The sequence below is a fragment of the Enhydra lutris genome, unplaced genomic scaffold (assembly GCF_002288905.1).
Source record: "Enhydra lutris kenyoni isolate GAN:26980312 unplaced genomic scaffold, ASM228890v2 scaffoldscaffold9, whole genome shotgun sequence".
Lineage (NCBI taxonomy): Eukaryota > Metazoa > Chordata > Mammalia > Carnivora > Mustelidae > Enhydra > Enhydra lutris.
In genome coordinates, this window is record NW_019154093.1 from 33,694,826 (window position 1) to 33,718,364 (window position 23,539).

Genomic DNA, 23,539 nt, shown 5'->3' on the forward strand with positions numbered 1-23,539 from the left:
AAGAAACAATTAAAAAAAGAAAACCAATAAAGAAAAAAATATAAAAAGGAAAAATATATATATATATTAGATAAACTAGTTAAAAAACGTTAAAAAAGAAAAGGGTAAAAGTTAAAAAAAATTAGCAGAAGAAGAAAAATAAATTGAAAAAGAAAAAAAATTAAATTAACTGCAAGGCTAAAGAATCATGGGGAGAAAGCCATGAGTTCTGTGCTTTGCTTTCTCCTCCTTTGGAATTACGCTACTCTCCTTGGTATTGAAACTGTCCTCCTTGGTAGGTGAACTTGATCCTGGCTGGGCTTCTTGTTGATCTTCTCGGGGAGGGGCCTGTTGTAGTGATTCTCAAGTGTCTTTGCCCCGGGCGGAGTTGCACCGCCCTTACCGGGGCCGGGCTGAGTAATCCGCTCGGGTTTGCTTTCGGGAGCTTTTGTTCCCTGAGCGCTTTCCGTAGAGTTCCGGAGGGCGGGAATGAAGATGGCGGCCTCCAGGTCTCCGGCCCGGAGGAGCCGAGAGCCCGGGGCCCCACTCCTCAGTGCGCCCTCAGAGAACAGCGCCGATTTACTCCCGTCACCCTGCCTCCGGCCGCGCTCCGAGCTGACGGAGCCTGCGACCGGTTCAAGGTAACCCCGAGCTGAGAGTCACTCCTCGGCTCTGTCTCTGTAGCCGGCTTCCCCGTTCTAATACCTGTAAGCTCTGCGACACTCAGACACCCCTGATCCTTCTGTGACCCTGCGGGACCTGAGGCCACGCTGACCCTGCGTGGGCTTCACCCCGGTTAAGCCTCTGGAGCGATGTCCCTCAGCGGAACAGACTTTTAAAAGTCCCGATTTTGTGCTCCGTTGCTCCGCCGCTTGCCGGGAGCCGGCCCCTCCCCCTGCGGTCTATCTTCCTGTCGCTTTGGATTCATTTCTCCGCCCGTCCTACCTTTCAGAAAGTGGTTGATTTTCTGTTTCTAGAGTTGCTGTTCTTCTTCTCTTCGATCTCCCGTTGGATTTGTAGGTGTTTGCAATCTTTAGATAAGCTATCTAGCTGATCTCCCGCTACCTGAAGTAGTCTCAGCCTGCTACTTCTCCGCCATCTTGACTCCTCAAGCCTGAACTTTCTTATGAGAGCAGCTTCGCACTATGGTAAAGGAGCTAAAAAAGACAGGCTTCCAGCATATGGCTGACTGATAGGCAGTTTCCCTGAATGCTTTAACAGGTATTAGAAAGAATATGATACTCAAAAGAGGGAAAAAGACATTCTCAACAATCTTAAGTAGATTGCCGGCTGTAAAGCAGAGCACCATGGAATTCTGGACCTGCAAGGGTCTGCAGGGAGCTGGGTATTAGCAACACCATGTTTTTAATAAGTGTACCTTCCATCTATGAGGAGAAATGGGAGGGGCTAGAAAAAAATTCACAGATAAACGTGTGTTGAGACAATAACACATTCATCGTACAGTTTTGAAAAGGTAAACTGAATGGGGATCCTGAAAGGTGGTGGTGGTAGTGAGAATTTGTACTTCTCAGGCCGCCAGGGGAACCCCTTTATCTTTCAGTCTTTGAAAATTAGGAAAAAAGCAGTAGAAAAGGGGCAGTAGTTCGCAGCTACAATGAGGTGTAAACGGCCTGTAATCCAACCTCCAAAAAGCTGGCAAGCCCTACCTTTTCTGAGCCTCTTTCCACAAAGGTAAAATAAAGCACTGGATCAAATGGCGTTTGAGGCTTCTTCCAGACTGGCCCCACCAAGACAAAAAACTCTCCATTCCCGGGAGGAAAAGTTACAAAATGGTCCCATGAGGTTTAAACTGGACTTGGTTACCTGCAGATTTTGAGTCCTAAGGTGTAAGAATAGTATTTATTTAAATGTTCATGAAAGTTTCAGACGCAAAAGATTATTGGTCTTTGTCTCTCTAAACCAGGATGTAAGGGAAAAAACGGTGTTTAAAAAGTGTTAAAGTGGGCACCTGGGTGGCTCAGTGGGTTAAGCCGCTGCCTTCAGCTCAGGTCATGATCTCGGGGTCCTGGGATGGAGTCCCACATCGGGCTCTCTGCTCGGCAGGAAGCCTGCTTCCCCCCCCTCTCTCTGCCTGCCTCTCGTCTACTTGAGATCTCTCTGTCAAATAAATAAATAAAATCTTAAAAAAAAAAAAGTGTTAAAGTTAGTATTAAGCAAGGCAAGTCCATGCAAATGCCAAGATCTTCAGGAGGGATGTCTCCTCTGGGCCTTTTCTCTTCTGGTGCTCCCATCTCCTGCTCCGTCGCAGTCCTCGTCCGGTAAACGCAGATCCGCGGGCGCGAGCACACACACACACACACACACACACACACACACACACACGCGCGCGCGCGCGCGCACGTGTGGGCTCAGAGAATAATGCTGCTCTGTAAGTGGGTGTCTCTTCCTTCCCTACCGACTGTAATCCCCCCCTTCCCTCTCCCCACCTTCTCGTTCTCCACCCTCACGCAGAGGGTGGTTTCTTGGTACAAGGAACCTGGTACAAGGTTCCTTGTAGGCAGGAACCGCACCGCGAGGTACCTGCACTGGGTAGGCCGCTCTGGAGTGTCTTGCTCCGCGGACCCAGCGGTGCCGGAGGAGCCGAGGCCCCAGCCAAGGGACTGAAGGAGCGAACGTGGGGCGGGTTCGGGGATTACACCTAGCGCTCAGGATCTAGGAGGAGGGCTCCGGGGGCAAGACCGGGTTTACACGGTGACAGCAGGTTTCAGTGCAAGTTCCGTACCTGGATCACGGGATGGGGCGGGACTCTGCGAGCTGGAGACGGGGTTACGGGCGAGATGGGCGGGCTCTGCGTGGCAGGCGTGAGCTGGGGACCCACAAGGGTCGGGTCTGAGAGAAGGGGCCCACGTGGTCGGGACCGGTGGGGGCGGGGCTCTGAGTGGCGAAAGACCCCAGCGACTGGGCTGTAAGTGCATGGAGTGAACTTGGAAATCACAAGGGACTGGCATGAGCAGGACGGATCCTGGACAAACAGGGGCGGGGCTGTGCGTGTCCGGGAGGGGAAGATCGGGACCGTTAGGGGCTCGGCGTGGCGGAGCTTGGAGAAGCAGGGGCGGGTCTCCGAGTGGCTGGGCGGGGAGGATCGGGATCGGCAGGGGCGGGGCTCTTCGAAGACTCTTGGAGAAGCAGGGGCGGGGCTCCGGGTGGCAGGGCGGGGCTCTGCAGCGGGTCTTTGACCGGCAGGGGCGGGGCTCCGCGTGAAGGGGCGGGCCGGGGACCCGCGGTGCGGTGCGGGGCCGGGTCTGGGCGGCAGCCGGGCGGTGGCAGGAAGCCGGAAGCAGCCGCGGCCCCAGCTCGGGAGACATGGCGGGCGTTAAAGGTACAACGGTGGCCCCCCAGCTCGCTCCCAGGTCCTGTGGTAGGGTGTCGCTTCCGTCCCGGGCTAAGCCTGGAGCTGCGCCTTCAGCGCGTGGGCGGGGAACGGCATCCCCTAGGCCCGCCGCGCTCCCCGCCTCTCCGGGGGGGTGGGGGAAGTTCGCCCCCTCCCTTCGCCCCGCGGGGTGTGGGTGGCATCTCGCTGGTCTTCACGCTCCCGCTTGGATCTCCGGCCGGAGCCAGGAGCAGTGCCTTCCTGGGACACCCGGGTTAACCCAGAGCATCACCTCCCGGCTCCTCAGCTCCTCGGAGCGGCCCCCCGCCCCCACCTTTGCCGAGTTTTTAAACAGCCTGGATTTCCACTTCCTGACATGTCCACCCTAACGCCTCTCCTCCCTCTTCCTGCAGCTCCGCAGTTTCGCGTTTCCTCCAGAGCAGCCATTGTCTCTAGTCTTCTCGGCACCGGGGCTCCTAATCCTCTCGGTACTGATGATTTTTCCAGTTGAGCAGAGTTGACTGCAGGCAACGGAACGCCCCCAGAAATTCTGCATATTTCGTAGTTGTGGAGAATAGATTAGTGGAAGGTTATCGTTACTTTCTTTAGTGTCTCTCTATGGACGGACAAGAAAGTAGTGTTCGCACAGTGGTTTTTTTTTGTTTTTTTTTTTTTTTTTTTTTTTTTTAAATGGGGCAGTTCAAAAGGGGTGGCAGCGGTGGGAGAGGCTACTGGAAGGCTTCCTTTTGGTGGGAAACCATTCGGATTTCTAATGTTTGAATAGAGTAGTGGAACTTGTTTCTATATTGGAATTACCGTCCTCTTTAGAATTTGTACCCAAGGTTCTTCCCAGTTAATTAGCATCTGCTATAAACATGTGTAGAGTATATTTGCATGCATGTGTGTGCACGCTGAAATTTAGGTGAGTATGTGACCTCTTAGTGGCAGACACATGTTATCATTATTTCTGGCTGACTTTTATATCAGTTTAGTAAATACGGTTTACTTGGACGGTGTCCAGTGTGTGACATGTCCGTTTGTAGCCAATGCAAAAAACAGGTGACAAGTAGTATCTCAGTACTGCACTGTGCTGTTTAGTCATACCCCCAGACTATCAAATAATAAAAATGGTTATGTGTGAATTTGTTAGAAATTGTGTTGTAGTGAGAAAGAAGATAGAGTATAAAATGGAAAAGAACTAAGGGAAAGAAGGATTTTACAGATACCTTTTATTGAGAGACTGCTCTATGCCTATGACTTGGGATAAAAGTAATTTTGGGGTGACAGAACTGGGAATAATTATATTACTGTTGAAGTGTCCAAGGTGTGCTTAGATAACAGGAGGAGCTAGAGATGGTGTTACGAATTGAATTGTATCCCTCAAAAGAAATGGTCAAGTTCTAACTCCCCAGTACCTGTGAATGTGACCTTATTTAGAAATAGGGTCTTGGCAGATATTATCAAGTTAAGATGAAACTGGATTAGAGTGTGCCCTAATCTGATGACTGGTGTCCTTATAAAAAAGGAAATTTGCATATAGAGACATAGGGAGGTCACCACAGGGAAACAGAGGCAAAAACTGGAATGATGCAGGTAGACGCCAAGAAGCACCAAAGAGGAGTTAGGAAAAAGCAAGGAAAAGAGTCTTGCCTTAGAACCTTTGGAGGAAGCATGGCCCTGCCAACACCTTGATTAGAGATGTCAAGCTTCCAGAACTGTGAGAAAATAAACTTCTGTGGTTCTTTTTTTTTTTTTTTAGATTTTATTTATTTATTTGACAGACAGAGATCACAAGTAGGCAAAGAGGCAGGCAGAGAGAGAGGAGGAAGCAGGCTCCCTGCTGAGCAGAGAGCCCAATGTGGGGCTTAATCCCAGGAGCCTGGGATCATGACCCAAGCTGAAGGCAGAGGCTTTAACCCACTGAGCCACCCAGGCGCCCCTAAACTTCTGTGGTTTTAAAGGGTCTACTTTGTGGTACATTGTTAATAGCTGCCCCAGGAAACTAACACAAATGGGATTACTTAACCCTGCTCCTGGGAGAAGGAGGCAGCTCTCACAAAAGAGCCAATTTTGCTTTAAATCTAAAAAAGTCAGTAAGGGAAAGGCTTATTACTAAGGAAGGAGCAAGGACAGAGTTTTTTCCAAGTGGAGAGAACATGTCCTGAACAACTCGCACGTCGTGAGAGCAGCTGTGAATGGGCAACACCATCTCTATTTGGGAGACCACTGTCTGCTACGTGGAGGCTGGATTGGTCATAGTCGCAGGCAGGTGTTAGATGGTGAGGGTCTGCACTAGGGCAATAGCAGAGGGTTTGGGAGAAGAGGGTGGACATCTCAGTCCTTTAGGGCTGCTCTAACAAAAATGCCAGAAAACTGGATGGCTTCAATAGCAAACATACATTTCTCAGTCCTGGATCCTGAGAAGTCCAAGATCAGGGTGCCAGCAGATTCAGGGTCTGATGAATGCCTGCTTTCTCATTTACAGACAGGCAGCTATCTTCTCACTGTCCTCACGTGGCAGAGAGGGCAAGGGATCTCTGGAGTCCCATTTATGAGGGCACTAATCCCATCCATGAGGGCCCCTCCTGAATGACCTAATCACCTTCTAGAAGCTTTAAATACCATCACGTTGGCACTAGGGTTTAACATGAATTTGGGGAGAGGACACACTCAATTGGTTTGTAGCAGTAGGGTTGAGTGGCATCTGGGAGATTGAGTCACCTTGAATTGCTGATTTTTCTCTAAGAGTGTGATGATAGTGTTGGTTGGTCTTTCAAGATAGAACTTAAAGGGGCACCTGGGTGGCTCAGTCGGTTAAGTGTCTGCCTTCGGCTCAGGTCATGATCCCAGGGTCCTGGGATGCAACCCCACATTGGGCTCCCTGCTCAGTGGGGAGCCTGCTTCTCCCTTTTCCTCTGCCCGTTGCTCCCCCTGCTTGTGCTCTTTCTCTGTCAAATAAATAAATAAAATATTTAAAAAGGTAGAATTTAAAGGGAAGAAGTGTGTTTGAAAGGAGAGGGTGGGATGTTTCAGTTTTACACATGTGTCCTGTGCTTTGGGTTTATACCTTTAGCAAAGAACGTTGCTAAGATGAGCAGATATCTTGTCAGGCAACATTTATTCATGGAGCACCTCCTTTTGCCAAACACTTCATATAGATTATCTCCTTTACTTCCCATCAGCTCCGTGACAAGGTGGCACCATTATTCCCATTTCACAGGTGAGAAATCAGATTGAAAGCTTCAGTTTCTCTCCAAGGTCACACAACCAGTTGGTGGCAGTGTTAAGATTTGAACCCTTGTTGGTGACTCAGAGCTCAAGATTTTTTAACAGCCCTGATACTCTCTCTCCCACTCAGCATCGTGACAAGGACAAATTCGTTCCTACCCCTTCAGAGATTAGTGTTGAACAGACGCAGGGAATAAATATTTTATTCAGTGTATACTAGTTGGGAATCATTTTCTATGAAGACATGAAAGCAGTCTTCAAATACTTGGAAGTACTGTGGTTGGGGAAGGCAAAATGATCAAAGGATATGTATATTACAGTGAGGCACTTTTGCATATAATTTAAAGAAAGGATTTTCAGCACTTGGATATTGTCAGAAGGAGATGATCTGCCTCTGGCGGCTGTGAGTTCCAACTGGAGTTGTGCAGACTGGCTGGCTAGCTAGCCTCTTGTGACGAATAGAGGGGATTTATAAATTAGATAGGGGTTGGGAAGTGCTTGAGACCTTTCTCACCTAATGATTTTAACATGGTGGGCATAGGCAGTCATTTGCCAGTCAAATATGATAACAACTAATGAAATAGGTAAATCACTATCTTTCCTTAAATTGGGGACCTTTTAATTCTTTCTTTAATTGAATGTTTTTACTGAGATCTAAAGCACATACTATAAAATTAGCCCTTTTAAAGTGTAAAATTGGGGGCACCTGGGTGGCTCAGTTGGTTAAGCATCTGCCTTTGCGCTTAGCCACACCGGGCTCTCTGCTCAACCGGGAGCCTGCTTCTCCCTCTCCCTCTGCCTGTCACTCCCCCTACTTGTGCTTTCTCTCTCTCTGTCAAATAAATAAATAAAAATTAAAAAAAAAAAAGGTGTAAAATTCTGTGGTTTTTAGTATATTCACAAGGTTGTACAGTCATCACTACTAGTTAATTCCAGAACATTTCATCACCCGCAGAAGAAACTCCATCCCCATTAGTAGGCACTTCCTATTCCTCCTCTCCTCCCCTAAAGTCCTGGCAACCCCTGATCTGGGATCTTTAACTCTTGGTTTTATTCTTCACAGCTCTCGTGGCATTGTCCTTCAGTGGGGCCATTGGGCTGACTTTTCTTATGCTGGGTTGTGCCTTAGAGGATTATGGGTAAGTTATCTCAAAAAGAACCATTCTTGTTTTTGTGCCTTTGTCACCCTTAGTATGAGTGTTAGCAAGTTTGGTCCGTGTAGCACCAAGCTCTCACCAATGAGTTAGTGAAGTCCAGGTCCCTTCACGGGTCAGTTGTGTTTGTACAGAGAGAAAAGCTCTTTTTAAACTTGACGTATTCATTCAGTAAGCATGGACTGAGCACCTGTTCTGGACCAGCTGGGGATGCAAGAATGAAGAGATGCAGTCCTTTCCTCACAGAGCTCACAGTTCTAGGTGTGCCTGAGAGGCAGGCAGGTGGTGGTCCTGTTGATCAGTGGTGGAGCTGAGCGCAAAGGACCTTGAGCACTTTGAGTCTTCTTGGGAGAGTTAGGGAGAGCTGCAGAGAAGCAGTGCTCTTTAAGCCGAGACGTGGTGCCTGAATAAGAGTTTGTGGGGCTGATAGTTAGGGGAAGGCAATCTAGGCAGAGGGAACATTCAACAAAAATTTCTTTATTCAGCAGCTGTTGGTCGAGTGCTTACCATGTACCAGCCGCTGTTAAAGGACCAGAGGGTTAAGGAATAAGAGAACCAAGACCCTGCTCTCTTAGAGTGTGTATTTCAGTAGGGGAGACAGACAATAAACAGATTGAAAAATGTTCATTCTATCAGTGGCAGAAATGTTATGAAAATAAAGGATAAAGGGCACAAATGCCCTGGGGAGAGTGGTCAGGGCAGGCCTCTCAGAGAGGGTGCCATGTGAGCAGAAACGTAAAGGAAATAAGGAAGTAGGCCACGCAGATAACTGGGGAAAGAGGACTTTGGGTAGCAGAAAAGTCCTATGGCAAGGCTCACAGACATAGAGCATATAGACTATTGAGGAAACCACATGTGGTGGTTTATGGTAGAGCATGGAATACAGCTGGGATGGGTAGAAGAAGGGTTGGTCAAGGATGTAGAATCAGTCAGTCTGTAAGACACCGTATGCCATGTAAAGGAGGTAAGATTTTGTACTTCAGGCAGTAGGAGCCGGAAAAGTATCTCGAGAATAGGTTTAGAGGTTGAGGGGGTTTATGTTTTAAGAAGGGCAGTCTGGCGCAAATGTGACATTGGGTAGCAAGGTGCCGAAAGTGCATTCAGGGCGAGTAGCAGGGCACTGCTCTCATCAGGCAAGTCAAATGTCGGGCCATGGCAGTAACAATGGAAAGAAAGGAAAGAGAGAGAGATCCAGGTTGTCAGAACTAACAGGTTTTGTTAACTGATGTCAGGGTTCAGCAAGAGGAAAGGGTTTGGGGATGCCCCCCAGGTGATTGGCCTGAGCAACTAACTGCACAGGAGGTGATGGAACTAACTTAAATCATCTGGAGCAAGTCTGAAGGACATTGATGAGTTCAAATCTCCCCCCTGCCCCCAACCCCCGGGGAGCCTAAGTGGCTCAGTTGGTTGGGTGTCTGCCTTCGACTCAGGTCAGGATCCCAGGATCCTGGGATGGAGCCCCACATCAGGTTTCCTGCTCAGTGGGGGACCTGCTTCTCCCTCTCCCTCTGCTCCTCCCCTGACTCATGCTCTCTTGCTCACTTGCTCTCTAACAAAAAAAAATACAGCCTTTAAAAAAAAAAAAAACAAAAAACCTCTCCTCCCAGTCCCCGCCAGCTATCACAGAAATTCTGTGTACATGAGTGGCAGCCGGTTGTAAGCAATAATTAACATTTGTCAAGAGTGTAACTATTACCTGAGTCTAGCTTTAAGGATAAAAGTTATCCTCATTTCTAGTTGGGAAACCAAAGCCCAAAGTGGTTAAAGACTTAACCAAACCGCACAGCCTTAAGTGACTCATGTCCTGAATCTTTTGACCATTTTTCTGTAACCAACTCTAAATCCAGGTGTTCTAATTCTCTCTGATCTCTATAAGGTTAAATAAAAAAATGAGCCGTTACTGCTACAATGAAGAAATTAGTCTTATATCCTAACGATGGTAACCCAGTATTATTGTCTACATTACAAGTCAGCAAACTGGTGCACAGACCAAACAATGCCTGATGGCTATTTTTGTAATTAACATTTTATCGGAACTCAGTGACGCTTATTGTGTACTATGTTTGGTTACTTTTATACTACAAAGACAGAGTGTTTGAGAGAGAGAGAATACAACTTGCAGAGTCTAAAATGTTTACTCTTTGATCTTTCTGGAAAAAGTTTGCCAGTCTCTGGCCTACATGTTTTCTGAATAGTTAACATTTAATATTTAAATTTTGTGTATAAACAAGGTTGCTTCTATATTAACAATTCTTGTAGTTGAATATTGATGGCTTATTGTGAACAGGAATGTGGTCTCCTACATTGTTTTACAGAAAACTCTCACTGTGTTCTAGGAAGAATTAAGAGCTCGTGGCTGTGGACATGTCAGGTCACAGCAAGGTCCAATCCAGACCTATTCTCCTTTCTGTATCTCCATTTCCTCACTGGTAAAACAAGGACTTTGAACTAGAGAATCTCTAAAGGCCCCTTCACCAATATTGTTTGATGATTCTTGAAACATACAAAAATCCCTGTAATATGAAATTAGGACTTAGAACTCAGTGTTTACATCCTGAGTTCTATTGATAAAGGGCCCTTTTCCTTGCGTTCTGGTTACCGTCCTGTGCTCCTAAATTGTGGCTGAAATAAGCTTTCATGACAGTGTAGCTTTGCCACAACTTCTGCTTACAGGTGCTGGCTATCAGGGTGGATCTGTATTGTGCTGTGTATTTCTGTGATGCGGATATATAAATGCGAATAGAAACTGTGCTTTTTTCTGTTAAGGAATGAAGTATAATAAACATCTACCTGATGGAGAAACACATTTTGAAGTAGTTACAGAGAAAATGTAATGGAAAGCAGATGGCAATTTTTAAATAATGTAAAACATTACATTATTATTGTTACCTCTTACAGTAAAGGCTGTCTAAAATTTTTGTGAGTAAGCATATTTATTTTTATAAGTTTCATACTTAAAATTCATTTTGTTTATTCAGTAAGTATTAATGGAATGCCTCATTCTAGGTCATGGAGATCAATGGTGATTGATTAAGACAAATTAGATTCTTGTTCTCATAACAAGGAAATAGCAAATAGGGATAAGTGCTGTGCAAAAAGCTAAGAAGGCAATGTGCTTAAGGATAACTTGAAGTATTTAAAATGGATGGTCCATTTTATTTCATGTAGCATAACGTCCTCTGTGTCCATCCATATCATCACAAATGCAAGATCTCATTCTTTTTTTATGGCTGAGTAATATTCCAGTGTGTGTGTGTGTGTGTGTGTGTGTATGTCCCATATCTTCTTTATCCTTTCATCTACTGATGGACTTTGGGTTACTTCTGTATCCTGGCTATTGTAAATAATGCTGCAATGAACATAGATACGCAAGTATCTTTTTCAAATCAGTGTTTTTATGTTTTCTTGGAGTAAATACCCAGTAGTGGAATTACTGGATCATATGGTAACTCTAGTTTTTTTTTTTTTTTTTTTTTTTTTTTTTTGAGGAACTTCCATACTGTTTTCCATAGTGGTTGCACCCATTTGCATTCCTATCAGCTGTGCACAAGGGTTCCCTTTTCTCCACATACTTGGCACTTCTTGTTACATCTTGTCTTTTTGATACTAGCCATTCTGACAAGTATAAGATAATATCTCATTGTGGTTTTGATTTGCATTTTTCTGATGTTGAGTGATGTTAAGCATCTTTTCATGTGTCTGTTGGCCATCTGTATTTCTTCTTTGGGAAAAATATCTGTTCAGGTCCTCTGCCCTTTTTAAATTGATTGCTTGGGGGTTTTTTGGCGTTGAGTTGCGTAAGTTCTTTATATGTTTAGGATATTAACATCTTACCAGCTGTATCATTTGCAGATATCTTCTCCCATTCATCAGGTTACCTTTTCATTTTATTAATGGTTTCCTTCACTGTGCAAAAGCTTTTATTTTAAGGTAGTCCCAGTAGCTTTTGTTTCCCTTGCCTGTGGAGACTTCCCTAGGAAAGTGTTGCTAAGGCTGAGGTCAGAGATTATTGCCTATGTTTTCTTCTAGGAGTTTTATGGTTTCAGGTCTCACTTTTAGGTCTTTAATCCATTTTGAGTTTATTTTTATATATGATATAAGGAAGTGGTCCAGTTTCATTCATTTGCATTAGCTGTTCCACCATTTATTGAGGAGAACAAATTGACGGTTGGGTTGGGAGGTGGAGGGATGGGCAGAATGGGTGAAGGGCAATGGGAGATGCAGGCTTCCAGTTATGGAATGAATAAGTCATGGGGTTAAAAGGCACAGCATAGGGAATATAGTCAGTGGTATTGTAATAGCAATGTATGGAGACAGGTAGTAACTACACTTGTGAACATAGTGTGGTATATGGACTTGTTGAATCACTGTGTTGTATACCCGAAAACTAATGTAGCATTGTGTGTCAACGATATCTCAATAAAAAAATGAAAGAAAGTAAGTAAGTTGAAATGGTCAGGGAGAGCCACCTTTAGAAGAAGACCTTTCATTTTAGATTACATAAGAAGGAACCAGCCAATGAGAAGAGGGGGAGGGGAGCATTCTAAGCAGAGGACGCGGCTAGTGCAGAAAACTTAATACAGGGATGAGCTCAGAATGTTTAAGGAACAGAAAAAAGGTTAGTGTGGCTACTGAGTGAATGAAGAGAAGATGGCACAAAATGAAGGGATCATATAAAGCTTTGTAGGCCAGGGCAGGGAATCTGGGTTTTCTTAAGCCATTGAAGGGTTTCCAACATGCATATATACTCAAAAGATCTCTATTGAATTAGCACATTGAAGACACTGTGCTGTGTTCTCTAGGGAAAGCAAAGATGACTGGGTGAAGTCGTCTGCACTAAGTGAAGACTGTCTTTAAGAAATTACAGCTCAGGGGGTGCCTGGGTAGCTCAGTCCTGGGGTCAAGTGCTTGGGACACAGGAGCCTGCTTCTCCCTCTGCCCACCTCTCCCCATGCTTGTGCTCTCTGTCAAATAAATAAATAAAATCTTTAAAAAAAAATTACAGTTCAGGAAGCTCAGTAATGACAGAAAACTACTAATAAAGATTCTAGGTTACACGTTGTGTAGTTGTTTTTTTTAACACCATGTAAACTACATATTAAAGGACTAATAATTTTTAATCATTATATCTTATCTGTTCCTGGTATAAATCATCTCATGTACGAGTACTGACAATTAAATGAATGATTGTTTGACCCATACATTGAAGCTAATTCTGAGTTTGAAATGGCAGAGTGTCTTTAAAATGTAACCGTAACTTTTCTTTTTGCGTTTCTTCTGGGTCCACCTGACAGAGTTTACTGGCCCTTGTTTGTCCTGATATTTCACGTCATCTCTCCCATCCCCCATTTCATTGCCAAAAGAGCAACTTATGACTCCGACGCCACAAGTAGTGCCTGCCGGGAGCTGGCATATTTTTTTACTACTGGAATTGTTGTCTCTGCCTTTGGATTTCCTGTTATTCTTGCCCGTGTGTCGGTGGTAAGTTTTGTCTCGTATTGTTTTGCCTGGTTGTTGCTGAGGTTATATCAAAGGCATGTGTCCAGAACATTTCCAGGGCTGAGGCTTAAGACTCAAATCCGTACGTGTGTTTAGTTGCGCTCTTCCATTTTAGATCTCCCTATCAGTGTCTTGGCCTTGTTTTGAGAATGCTTTGTTTCTCTCACAACTTGTAGCCAGAGCATGTGATTTTCTTGCCTTTTTGACTTTAAGCTATTTTCCAGAATTGTGCTTAAGTCCTTGCTGCTTAGGGCGATCCACTGAGACTAGGATAGCAATGCTCTTTGGTTCCAAAGTGAACGTCATCTCAGATTCTTCTCCAGTAAATACGATCATGGACACAATTTTCAACCCAATACAGTTGGCATATTTTGAGGTCCACTGTGGCCTCTAGAAGATATAGTGATAAGATGACATCTTCACATCTAATATGAAATTTTTCTTTTTGTCTCCAAAACACACGCTGTGGGTGTAATTTATTCACTTGGACGTTCAGTGCCTTTCATCCTACTTGCTTTTATTCCCACTCGCTACATACTGTTTCAATTTCATGAAACTCTTATTTGGGGCATTGGATATCTTACTTGGGGCGTTGAATCTTTGGAACATCTGCTATTTGTAAGATACCCGGAATAAGAGCCAGATACTGTCTCTGTTCCAGAAAGCACAGAAACTAGCCTGATGGGTAAGTACACTATAAATGTATTATGTGTGATAATTGAAACATGATCACAACACCATAGGAGCACCAGGAAGAAATTCCAACTGGCATTTGATGTAGGCCTCTGAGGATAAATAAGTTTTGATTAGAGTAGCCTTCCCTAATGGAATGTGCCCCCAAGTGTGAAAAGGCAATATGTGGTATAAAGAACAGTTCAGTATAATGGAGCCAAAGGATGTGGTTGAGATCAAGGCCACAAAGGCTGGTGAAGCCCAGTTGGGCAGGCTCTTGAGTGCCATGCCAGTTTGCACTCTATCTAGAAAATGGAGAAGCTTTGAAGGTTTTCGAGTGCAAAATCATCACGACTTTATTCTTTGTGTACCTGAGACCAGTGCTGCTTCTGTTCGGCTATAAGGACTTCTGTTTCATGCATCATGTTTTATGAAGAACCCCTTTCATTGACGTTGTCTTTCTACCAGTTAAATTAAAACAAAGAATGCCCACTAGAGGGTACCCTCATCCCCTCCTATGCCTCTGTAGAACCATCTGCCAGGCTGGAAAGCTGTTTTCATTTGTATGCAGGTTATTATTTAAAGCTTAAAAAAGAAACAGACCAATCCATAACTCCCCAGTTCCTATTTTCCTGAAAGGAGGCAATGGGTATAGAACTTTTAGTGCTCTGTATTATAATTAACCCTTTGTGTTCCGGCTGCTTGTATTTTACTGACGTAATCATCGTCTTCTGAAGAAAAGTTGAGAAATACGTCTAATGGGGAAGATGATAAGGATGATACAGACTTAATTATCAAGCCTCATGAAGTAATTAGGCTAATTACTGAATAGTTCACTGTCTCCTGCCTGTTACATTATTAAGCCTTTTAGCGGTTTTATGTGATATTTCATTGGATAATTCTAATGCAGAAAATAAGAGAGACTTTCAAAGAGTGCAATATGACGAAAGTAAAGATTTAATCCTCTTTTCTTGTGTTTCAGATCAAATGGGGAGCCTGTGGCCTTGTGCTGGCAGGCAATGCAGTCATTTTCCTTACAATTCAAGGTTTTTTCCTTGTATTTGGAAGAGGAGATGATTTTAGCTGGGAGCAGTGGTAGCACTTTATTCTGATAAAATGCATTTTATTTCTTAGAAGTCATACTATATGTATTTGTTGCACATATGGCCTTTTACTATGAAATTTCATGTGCTGATTTTTTTTATGCCTTTATATCATGTTCACTGTAAGAAGAACTACATGAGAAAAAGATTCGTTTTATTTCCAGCCAGCAGCGCTCTCCATTTACTCAAGTTGAATTAGGTTATTTGGCTGTTCATATAGTCATGGTGCTCTCAGAAAATACATGAACACAGTCTTGTAGATGGCTGCTCACCCGTGCAAGGCACCTTTTGCCCGGGGATGTGCGTGGTGGGCAGAGAACACTGGAGCGCGAATCTCCTTCTGCCCAGGACTCCCAAGATGTACTTGCGGCCCAGAGAGACAGAGACGGAGGGAGCTCCCTCTTTGTGTTGTAGATCCTTGCTTCTCAAAGTGCCGTTGGTTGGGTGCGTACAGCACCTGCCTCTCCTAGGAGCCAGCATGTACAGAATCAGCGTCCCACCAGGGACCCAACGCATTTTGGTTGAGATCCCAAGTGAATTATGTGCACATGCAAGTGTGATCAGTGCCGTCACAGAGGGATAATTATCACATCTAGCGCCCTTGTCTTCGCTTTGGCTGAACCACTTAGCCTCTCTGAGCATTAGCAGCTCATTTGTAAAAGCTGTTTCACCTGCCTTCATGTTGAGGCCTAGCCCAGAGTCTCTCCGTATTTGTGAAATGTCCAAACTGATACTGTCGTTCCTCACTTTTGCGGAATTGTTCGCAGCCAGGAGCAGCGGTGTCTTCACACCGTCTGAAATGCAGTGGCTGTTTGCACGGTGCTGGGGGAACAGAATCACCCCAGAGCCACACTGGGACGCCCCGAGGGAGGCCAGGTTGGAACCAGTCCCTGCTTCAGCAGGGTGGGCAAAAGCAGATAGGTAATAATGTTGCATTTCTCTTAATAACCACACGCCTCTCCCCCGCTGCTCTGTGATGCTCTCCGCCTCCCCCCGACCAAACACACACACTCTCAGTGGTTCTGACTTGCCCTGACCTCCTCCCAGCTCTGCCTCTTCCTCTCCACGGAGCCAAGTAAGCAGGCTGAGGGTGAGCTGCTTATTTTCTTCACATGTTGATGTACTTACGGTCTTTCACACCTTGTAGGTCTTTTAATTTATATAATACATACATAAAACACCTTATGCCACTTTTAAATGGATCATTGGGAATACGTGTCATGCTGGCTCCTCCAATCAGTTTTTCTTGCTCAACTTTTTGTCCAAGGTCTATTGAGAAAGGGAAATACAGGAACTAGAAGCACTTGGTGAGAATATAATGACTAAAAAAAATTGTTAATGTGTGATAACTGACATACGTTTAAAACACTGAAATTTTGAAGTTTGGAATCGGAGGAATTAGTATATATATTATATACTAATATATATATATTAGTATATAGTATATATATATGTATTAGTATATATATATTAGTATATATTTTCAGATTCTGGAGTGATCTGGGACCAGGAGAAGAGAGTGGTGATACCTAAAAGGACAGCGTGCAGTTATAGTCTGGGCTCGTGCATGATTTATGTTTTCCAAGTTCTATGTACATGCAGAATTACGATGTTACTTCCAACATTTATACTAGAAGAATGATACAGACACTTTATAATTTTAACCAGCATTTTTAATAACACTTACTTGCACTTACTTTATTATAATAAATCTCTTTTAACACAAAAGGAAGCTTAATTTCAAGTCTTTATTCTGATGTAGCCTTGCTTAAAAGATAGAAAAGTGAGAATCTCTTGGTGTTCAGAAATGGGCAGTTTGAGCAATAATCTATCTGCCATATAGTAATAGCAGTACATTTTAAGATACCATTTTGAATGTCTTGTTGGCTTGTAATAGTATTTCTTTTCCAATAGTGGAAATAGTGTTTAATTTATACTCTCCTTTTGCAAAAGCATCTTTATTACTTATACATATTTCAAATAACCAAGGTAGCCTTAATATGTAGCCTTAAAGCATTGCCTCTTGATTGTATTTCTAGATTGATGTAAAGTAATTGTGTAGAGAATGTTTGTAAGTATTCCCTAATAATAGAATGGGCTCATTGAAGTGATAGACTGTTAAACTTGCTCTGTGTCTGAAAATGAACATTTATTGTTAGTGCTTAAGTGTCAATTAAGTAATAAATGCTGATAGGAAGTATTGCCGTGTATAAATGTACAAGTTTCCTTTTGATGACGCAAATGTTGGGCATTTTTTTTTCCGTACACCTTAGAAAATATTTTGGAGATTCAGAACCCATTGATGACATTCTAAAACTGAGAATACACATAAAGAGTTGCTCACAAGTAAGTAATCTTGTGAAGGGATTCTCTATCATGTTCCCGACAACTGGCTAACAGCAGGACTTTGGAACGCTTTGCCTCGGAAAGTGGGAGATGGGTGATTGAGTCCCCAGGCCAGGCCTTCTGAGGCAGGCTAACTCCTTGTGTTGTTGACTTCTAATGCTCAGGGTACCTGCCTGAATTTCGGGGCTCGGAAACAGGGTAGCTTGAACAGGGTGGAGAAAGGAAAGTTTCAATTTCCACCTCTTTTCCTAAGAACAAAGGTCTTTCTTCCATTTTTGCAGCACTTCCCATCCTCTAATACCCTTGGGGTCCAGGTACTTTCCTCTGAGTTTCCTGGCCTCCTCTCCTGATGTGGGGCCTTCCTCCCAGCCTGACCTACATGCTGGCCTCCTCCAATGTCCAGATCACCCACCTCTCTGCTCCTACCCTGTCAGTTGTCTTCGTATGGCTGATAGTGTGCGATGCTGGTCAGACTCCTTCCCAGAAGAAAAGGATGACTTGTGATCATCTCCTCCCTCCCCTGGAACTCTTTCCAGTCCCCGCAGCACCCCCAGCAGCCTGTACTTTCCAAGCTGTGCTGCAGCTGCGTTTTTACAAGGGAGTGCCTTGGAACCCAGTGGCTCATTCACAGAAAATGGCAGAGTTTCAAAGTAAAGTGGAAAATGCATTCCAGCCGTTTATAGAAGGAGCATAATATTTGGGTTAGGGGCAACCCTCTCATCTCTCGTCCCTTCCTCTGGGTGAGTTCTCAGCTGGTTGTACTTTTCATGGTTGTTTCTTTTCTTCTACTTAGGGACCCACAGATTTTTCTTAGAGTCCTCAAGAAGTCTTTGCCTCTGAGGTATTCCCTTGATGAAGACCGTTCTAGAGGCTGAAACATTTCATTAAGTTAATAACATTCCTAATGCTCTCAGGGAAATGCTTAGGAGATGTCACAAAAATGTGCCCTTCTCTAAGCTGGCAAAAAATTCAGATTTGCACCATAACTTAACCAGATTTTTATGAGGATGCTAGCATTTTCCAAGTATAGTAATTAGTTCACAACTGGGAACTGTTATTTCTGTAAATGGATATAAGTTGTGTGTTTTAAGCGTTTTTTCCCCATGCTGCCATATGAAGTACCTTATTTGCAAAAATCCCAGTGTGTAATAGCTCAAGAATTACAACCTGCTTTGTGGTGGCCGTGCTTCTGGAATAGAGCCAGCAAAACTCGAACATCTTGTGAAAGATCTCCAAGACTGCTTTAGAAGGAATTATATATGTATGATGAGGATGATTACTTTTTAAATAAAACGTGTCATTTATACTTTAACAAAGACTTTTATGTATGTTATTAAACTAAAACGTTCAGTTTAAGCAGATTTATTTCCCCAGTGTTTTTGTTTGGATAATCTTAATGTGACTGTGACCAGTTTTGATCCTGTACTACTGTGGTTGAAGAGAAGCAGTCCAGGGATATGGGCAGACTGGAAGGCATCCAGTTCCTAATTAACACTCCCATGGGTTGAGAGGGGTATTGGGCCATGGTTCATCAATGATGGCTATATTGGAAAAGGGAGAAAACTCAACAGTTTAAAAAACTGCTGTACATACTCTAAAAAGTCTTTTTTTAAAAAATTAACGTATAATGTATTTGTTTCAGGGGTCCAGGTCTGTGATTCATCAGTCTTACACAATTCCCAGTGCTCAACATAGCATATACCCTCTCCAGTGTCCATCACCCAGCCACCTCCCCTCTAGCAACCCTCAGTTTGTTTCCTGAGATTAAGAGTCTCTTACGGTTCGTCTCCCTCTCTGGTTTCATCTTGTTTCATTTTTCTCCTGTCTTCCCCTATGATCCTCTGCCTTGTTTCTCAGATTCTCCATATCAGTGAGATCATATGAGAATTGTCTTTCTCCAATTGACTTATTTCATTTAGCATAATACCCTCTAGTTCCATCCACGTTGTTGCAGATGGCAAGATTTTGGGGTTTTTTGATGGCTGCATAATATTCCATTGTATTTATGTACCACATCTTGTTTACCCATTCATCTGTTGTTGGGCATCTAGGCTCTTTCCATAGTTTGGCTATTGTGGATATTGCTGCTATAAACATTTGGATCACTATATTTGTATCTTTAGGGTAAATACCCAGCAGTGCAATTGCTGGGTTGTAGGGTAGCTCTGTTTTCAATAAAGAGTCTTTCTGTGCACTACAGAAGAGAACAAACTGATGTAAAATATAAAATACTACTTAGCGAGTAGTATGCCCCCCTCATGCATGAAACATTTGGGGAAGATCTGCTGTCTTACAGGTGGATTTAGGCAGCGGGATTACAAAGAAACTGAGCTAGCTATTTCTTTGTGTTATCCAGCTAAGTGTAAAGTTAAAGTTTTAGTAGAAATTTAGTAATATTAACATAACCATAAAATGCCCAAAAGAAAAAACAGTTCCCAAGGAAACTTCTCTGGTCCAAGGGTTTATACATACACATTTTCCTGTAGAAAGCACACTGGGTGCATTGAGATTACCCCCTGGGGCTGAGAATGGGTGTACCTAGAGAGATCATACACCTGATATTTAAACAGCATCTCCTGTTTTGAGATTTAAAACATCGATAACAACAACAAACTTTCCTATGTTTTTTGTTAGTTAAATGTGAATGAAAAAGTCTTGTCCACTCATCATAATTGGGAAGTTATTTCCTCCTTTATGCTTCCTCAAGCGGTTCTTATAAATTTTGGCTAAAGTTACCCATTTCTTGTTTTTGCAGAAAGTAGTAGTAAACAAATGTCTGGGTTTTTTGTTGTTGTTGTTATTGTTTGTTTTTTTAAGAACTAAACTTTTTGAAGAATTTATATTTCAGGACTTTCCCTACATTTTTTAAAAAGTCTAACTTTGTAGAAAATGAATTCCAATTCTGTTTAACTTCCCCCTAGTCACCAGCATAGGGCAGAATTACTAGATGACCATTTTGAAACAATTATTCATCTTCAGTATGGGGCATATAGACAAAGTGGTCCTAATCTTGAGATCGCACATTTGGAGAAGAACAGACTTGAAGTCTGCACAGTATCTCTTTATTGTTGATGATCTTGTAATCACAGCTGGATAACCATAGCTGTTTCACACACTTTCAAATTAAATCAAAAGTTGTGCCTTTATTTTTTTTTTTATCCTCAGTATAACTCTAAACCATCCATTCAACCTTAGCTGGATAATTATTTTACTTAATAATTTAAAGCATAAATGCACCTATGTCTCTGCAGTTGAGAAACACAGTTTATCACCATATTCTGTATCAGCATTTATCTCCTCATTTTCTATAGCTTAGCGGTAAGGGGAAGGTGAAGGTTGTGGGGCAGATACACAGGCTGTCTGAAGATGGGACCCTAAGACACATCAGTGAGAGATGAATGCAAAGTGTCAGTCCCATAAAGCATTTTTGAGGACTATTTAGTGGCATGAGAAGCTGCAGGATTAATACACTTCCCACAAATTTAATTTGAAGTTTAGTTAATAGAAAAAATATCTATGTATCATATGTTAAGGAGTAAACTTCATTTATTCAACAAAAACCTATCCTCTGTATCTGTAGTCACTGACTTGGTGATCTCATGCTGTGCTGTGGCTTTAAATACCTTTTGTAGGCAGCTGACACATGTTTTTATCAACAGCCTAGACATCTCTAAATCCCGGAGTTGTATATCCAACTGCCAACATAATCTCTCCACTCGGATGCCTAATAGGCATCTCAAACTCAGCACGTCCCTGATCAAGCTACTGACGCTCCGGTTCCCGTTTCTCAGAACAAAGGACTTGGAAGTGTTTCAGAACTTATTACTGCACGCCCCCCATGCAATCCATCAGGAAATCTCTTGTCACTTTTGGCCTCAAAATGTGTCCAGCATCAAAGCCTTTCTCCTACTGCCGCTGCTGGCACTGTGGTTCCAGGACACTAGCCTGTCTTGCCTGGGTTCTTGGACTCACCTCCTCACTGCTTGTTTTCCTGCCTGTTTTCTCCCACAGATGACTCTCAGCACAGCAGTCAGGGTGAGCCTGGGAAATGTTAAATCAGATCCCGTCAATCCTCCGCCCCAGTGGCTTCCCATGTCAGTTTAATAATACAAAGACACAATCCAGTTTTTAAAAGTGACCAAAGGATCTGAATAGGCATTTCTCCAAAGATAGGCCAGTGGCTAATGGATGCACGAAAAAATTGCTCAACATCATGAGACTTCAGAAATGCAAATCAAAACCACTATGAGAGAAGATACCATGTCACATTTCCCTAGGATGGCTGAAATAAGAAGACACATAATAACAAGTACTAGCAAAGACAGGGAAAAATTGGAGCCCGCATAAATTGTTGATGGGAATGTAAAACAGTAAGCACTGTAGAAGAGGTAGCAGTTCTAAAAAATGTTAAATATTGAGTTACCATATGACAGCAATTCCATTTTCCTAGGTATATAGCCAAGAGATGAAAGCGTACATCACAGAAAAACTTGTACACAAATGTTCATAGTAGCACTATTCATAATAGCCAAAAAAGTGGAAACAATCCAATGTCCATCAACTGAGGAGTGGATAAAGTGGTGCATCCATACAATGGAATATTTTTTGGCCATAAAAAGAGGTGAAATACTGATAGACGGATGGATGAACCTTGAAAGCATTGTGTTAAGTGAAAAAAAAGGCCAGTCACAAAAACCCACATACTGGATAATTCCATTTATCTGAAATGTCCAGAATTAACAAATCCGTAGAAACAAAGTGTAGGTATGTGGTCACCAGTGGCCGAGGGAAGGGGAAATGAGGAATGACTGTAATGGGCACAGAGATTTTGAAGGTACTTTGAAGATACCGAAAGCCGTTGGACTACAGATTTTAAAAGGGTGAGTTGTATAGTTTGTGAATTCCATCTCAATAAAAAATCATCAAAAAAACAAAGTCAAACAAAAAAATATGTAGGAACAGGGTGCCTGGGTGGCTCAGTGGGTTAAAGCCTCTGCCTTCGGCCCAGGTCATGATCCCAGGGTCCTGGGATCGAGCCCCACATTGGGCTCTCTGCTCAGCAGGGAGCCTGCTTCCCCCTCTCTCTCTGCCTGACTCTCTGCCTACTTGTGATCTCTGTCTGTCAAATAAATAAATGAAATCTTAAAAAAAAAAAATGTAGGAACAACCTAAATGTCTCATCAGCTGATAAGTGTGGTACAAACGTGGCATGGGTGATGAAGTGGTTCTAAGTTGATTGTGGTGATGTTTGCAAAACTCTGGAACTAAAGTCCATTGAATTGTGTGATTTAAATGGGTGGATTTTATGGTATGTGAATTATATCACAGTACATTTGCAAAATACAATGAATGAATGAACTCTCTAAACTACAAAAAACGTGTATCAGTTATTCTCTGGCTTTGTGGGGGAAATATCTTCAGGAATCCAGCCAATACCAAAATAATTCAACTTATGAAGGGAGGTTTAATTTAAACTTGTATTGTCATTTTTCTAGATTTTGTAGATTAAAAAAAAAAGATTTTATTTATTTAAGAGAGAGTAGAGAGCATGAGTGGGGGTAGGGGCAGAGAGAAAGGGAGAGAATCCCAAATAGACTTCTTACTGAGGTTGGAGCCCAATGCAGGGCTCCATCCCAGGACCCTGAGATTATGACCTGAGCAGAAATCAAGAGTCAGATGCTTAACTGACTGAGCCATCCAGGTACCCCTAGATTTTGTAGATTTGTCTTTGCAGGTTTTTTAACTTTGAAATTGAAAAATTTATTTTAAAAACACTTTTTTGAGGAGGACCCAAAATTGTATAAATCTCAGATCCCACAAATCTTTGGACTGTGCCTGGTCATAACAGTGATCAAAACAGACAAAAATTACTTATCATCCAGAGCTTTTATTTTAGTGGAAGAAGAAAAATAAAAAACCATATAAATAAATATATGGTAAGTGCTTCTGGGGAACTTGATCAAAAAAGACATGACTGCAGTTGACCCATGAGCTGGATCCGGGTTCTCTGAGGCTCCTTACTTCCTCCCCTGTCACTGGGATGTGGGTTCCACTTGCCTTTCCTGCTCTCAGAAGCTGCTCCAAGGACAGGGCCTTGAAATGGTGATGTGATGTAGAAAACACCTGCATGGTATATGTGACTGAGCCCAATTAGGGCCTCTTTATAAGCTTTTAAGATTTGGAGGGCGGGTACAGGGATCTACTTTTCTGGCTGCTGCCCAAGACAA

General features: G+C 43.1%; 1 protein-coding gene across 1 annotated transcript; it reads left to right on the forward strand.

The window, feature by feature from the left end:
• The first annotated feature begins 3,265 nt into the window (after positions 1–3,265).
• LOC111143347 lies at positions 3,266–15,126 on the forward strand. The gene is made up of 4 exons (XM_022497026.1): positions 3,266–3,319; positions 7,602–7,677; positions 12,987–13,173; positions 14,846–15,126. The coding sequence occupies exons 1-4, from the start codon at positions 3,304–3,306 to the stop codon at positions 14,960–14,962; spliced, it is 396 nt and encodes a 131-aa protein (XP_022352734.1). The 5' UTR covers positions 3,266–3,303; the 3' UTR covers positions 14,963–15,126.
• The last annotated feature ends 8,413 nt before the right edge of the window (positions 15,127–23,539 follow it).

What these genes read in the sequence shown, in the direction of transcription:
- LOC111143347 (XM_022497026.1), top strand. An exon ending in TGTGCCTTAGAGGATTATGG is followed by an intron (nt 7,678 to 12,986) that starts GTAAGTTATCTC and finishes TCCACCTGACAG; the next exon opens with AGTTTACTGGCCCTTGTTTG. An exon ending in TTCTTGCCCGTGTGTCGGTG is followed by an intron (nt 13,174 to 14,845) that starts GTAAGTTTTGTC and finishes CTTGTGTTTCAG; the next exon opens with ATCAAATGGGGAGCCTGTGG.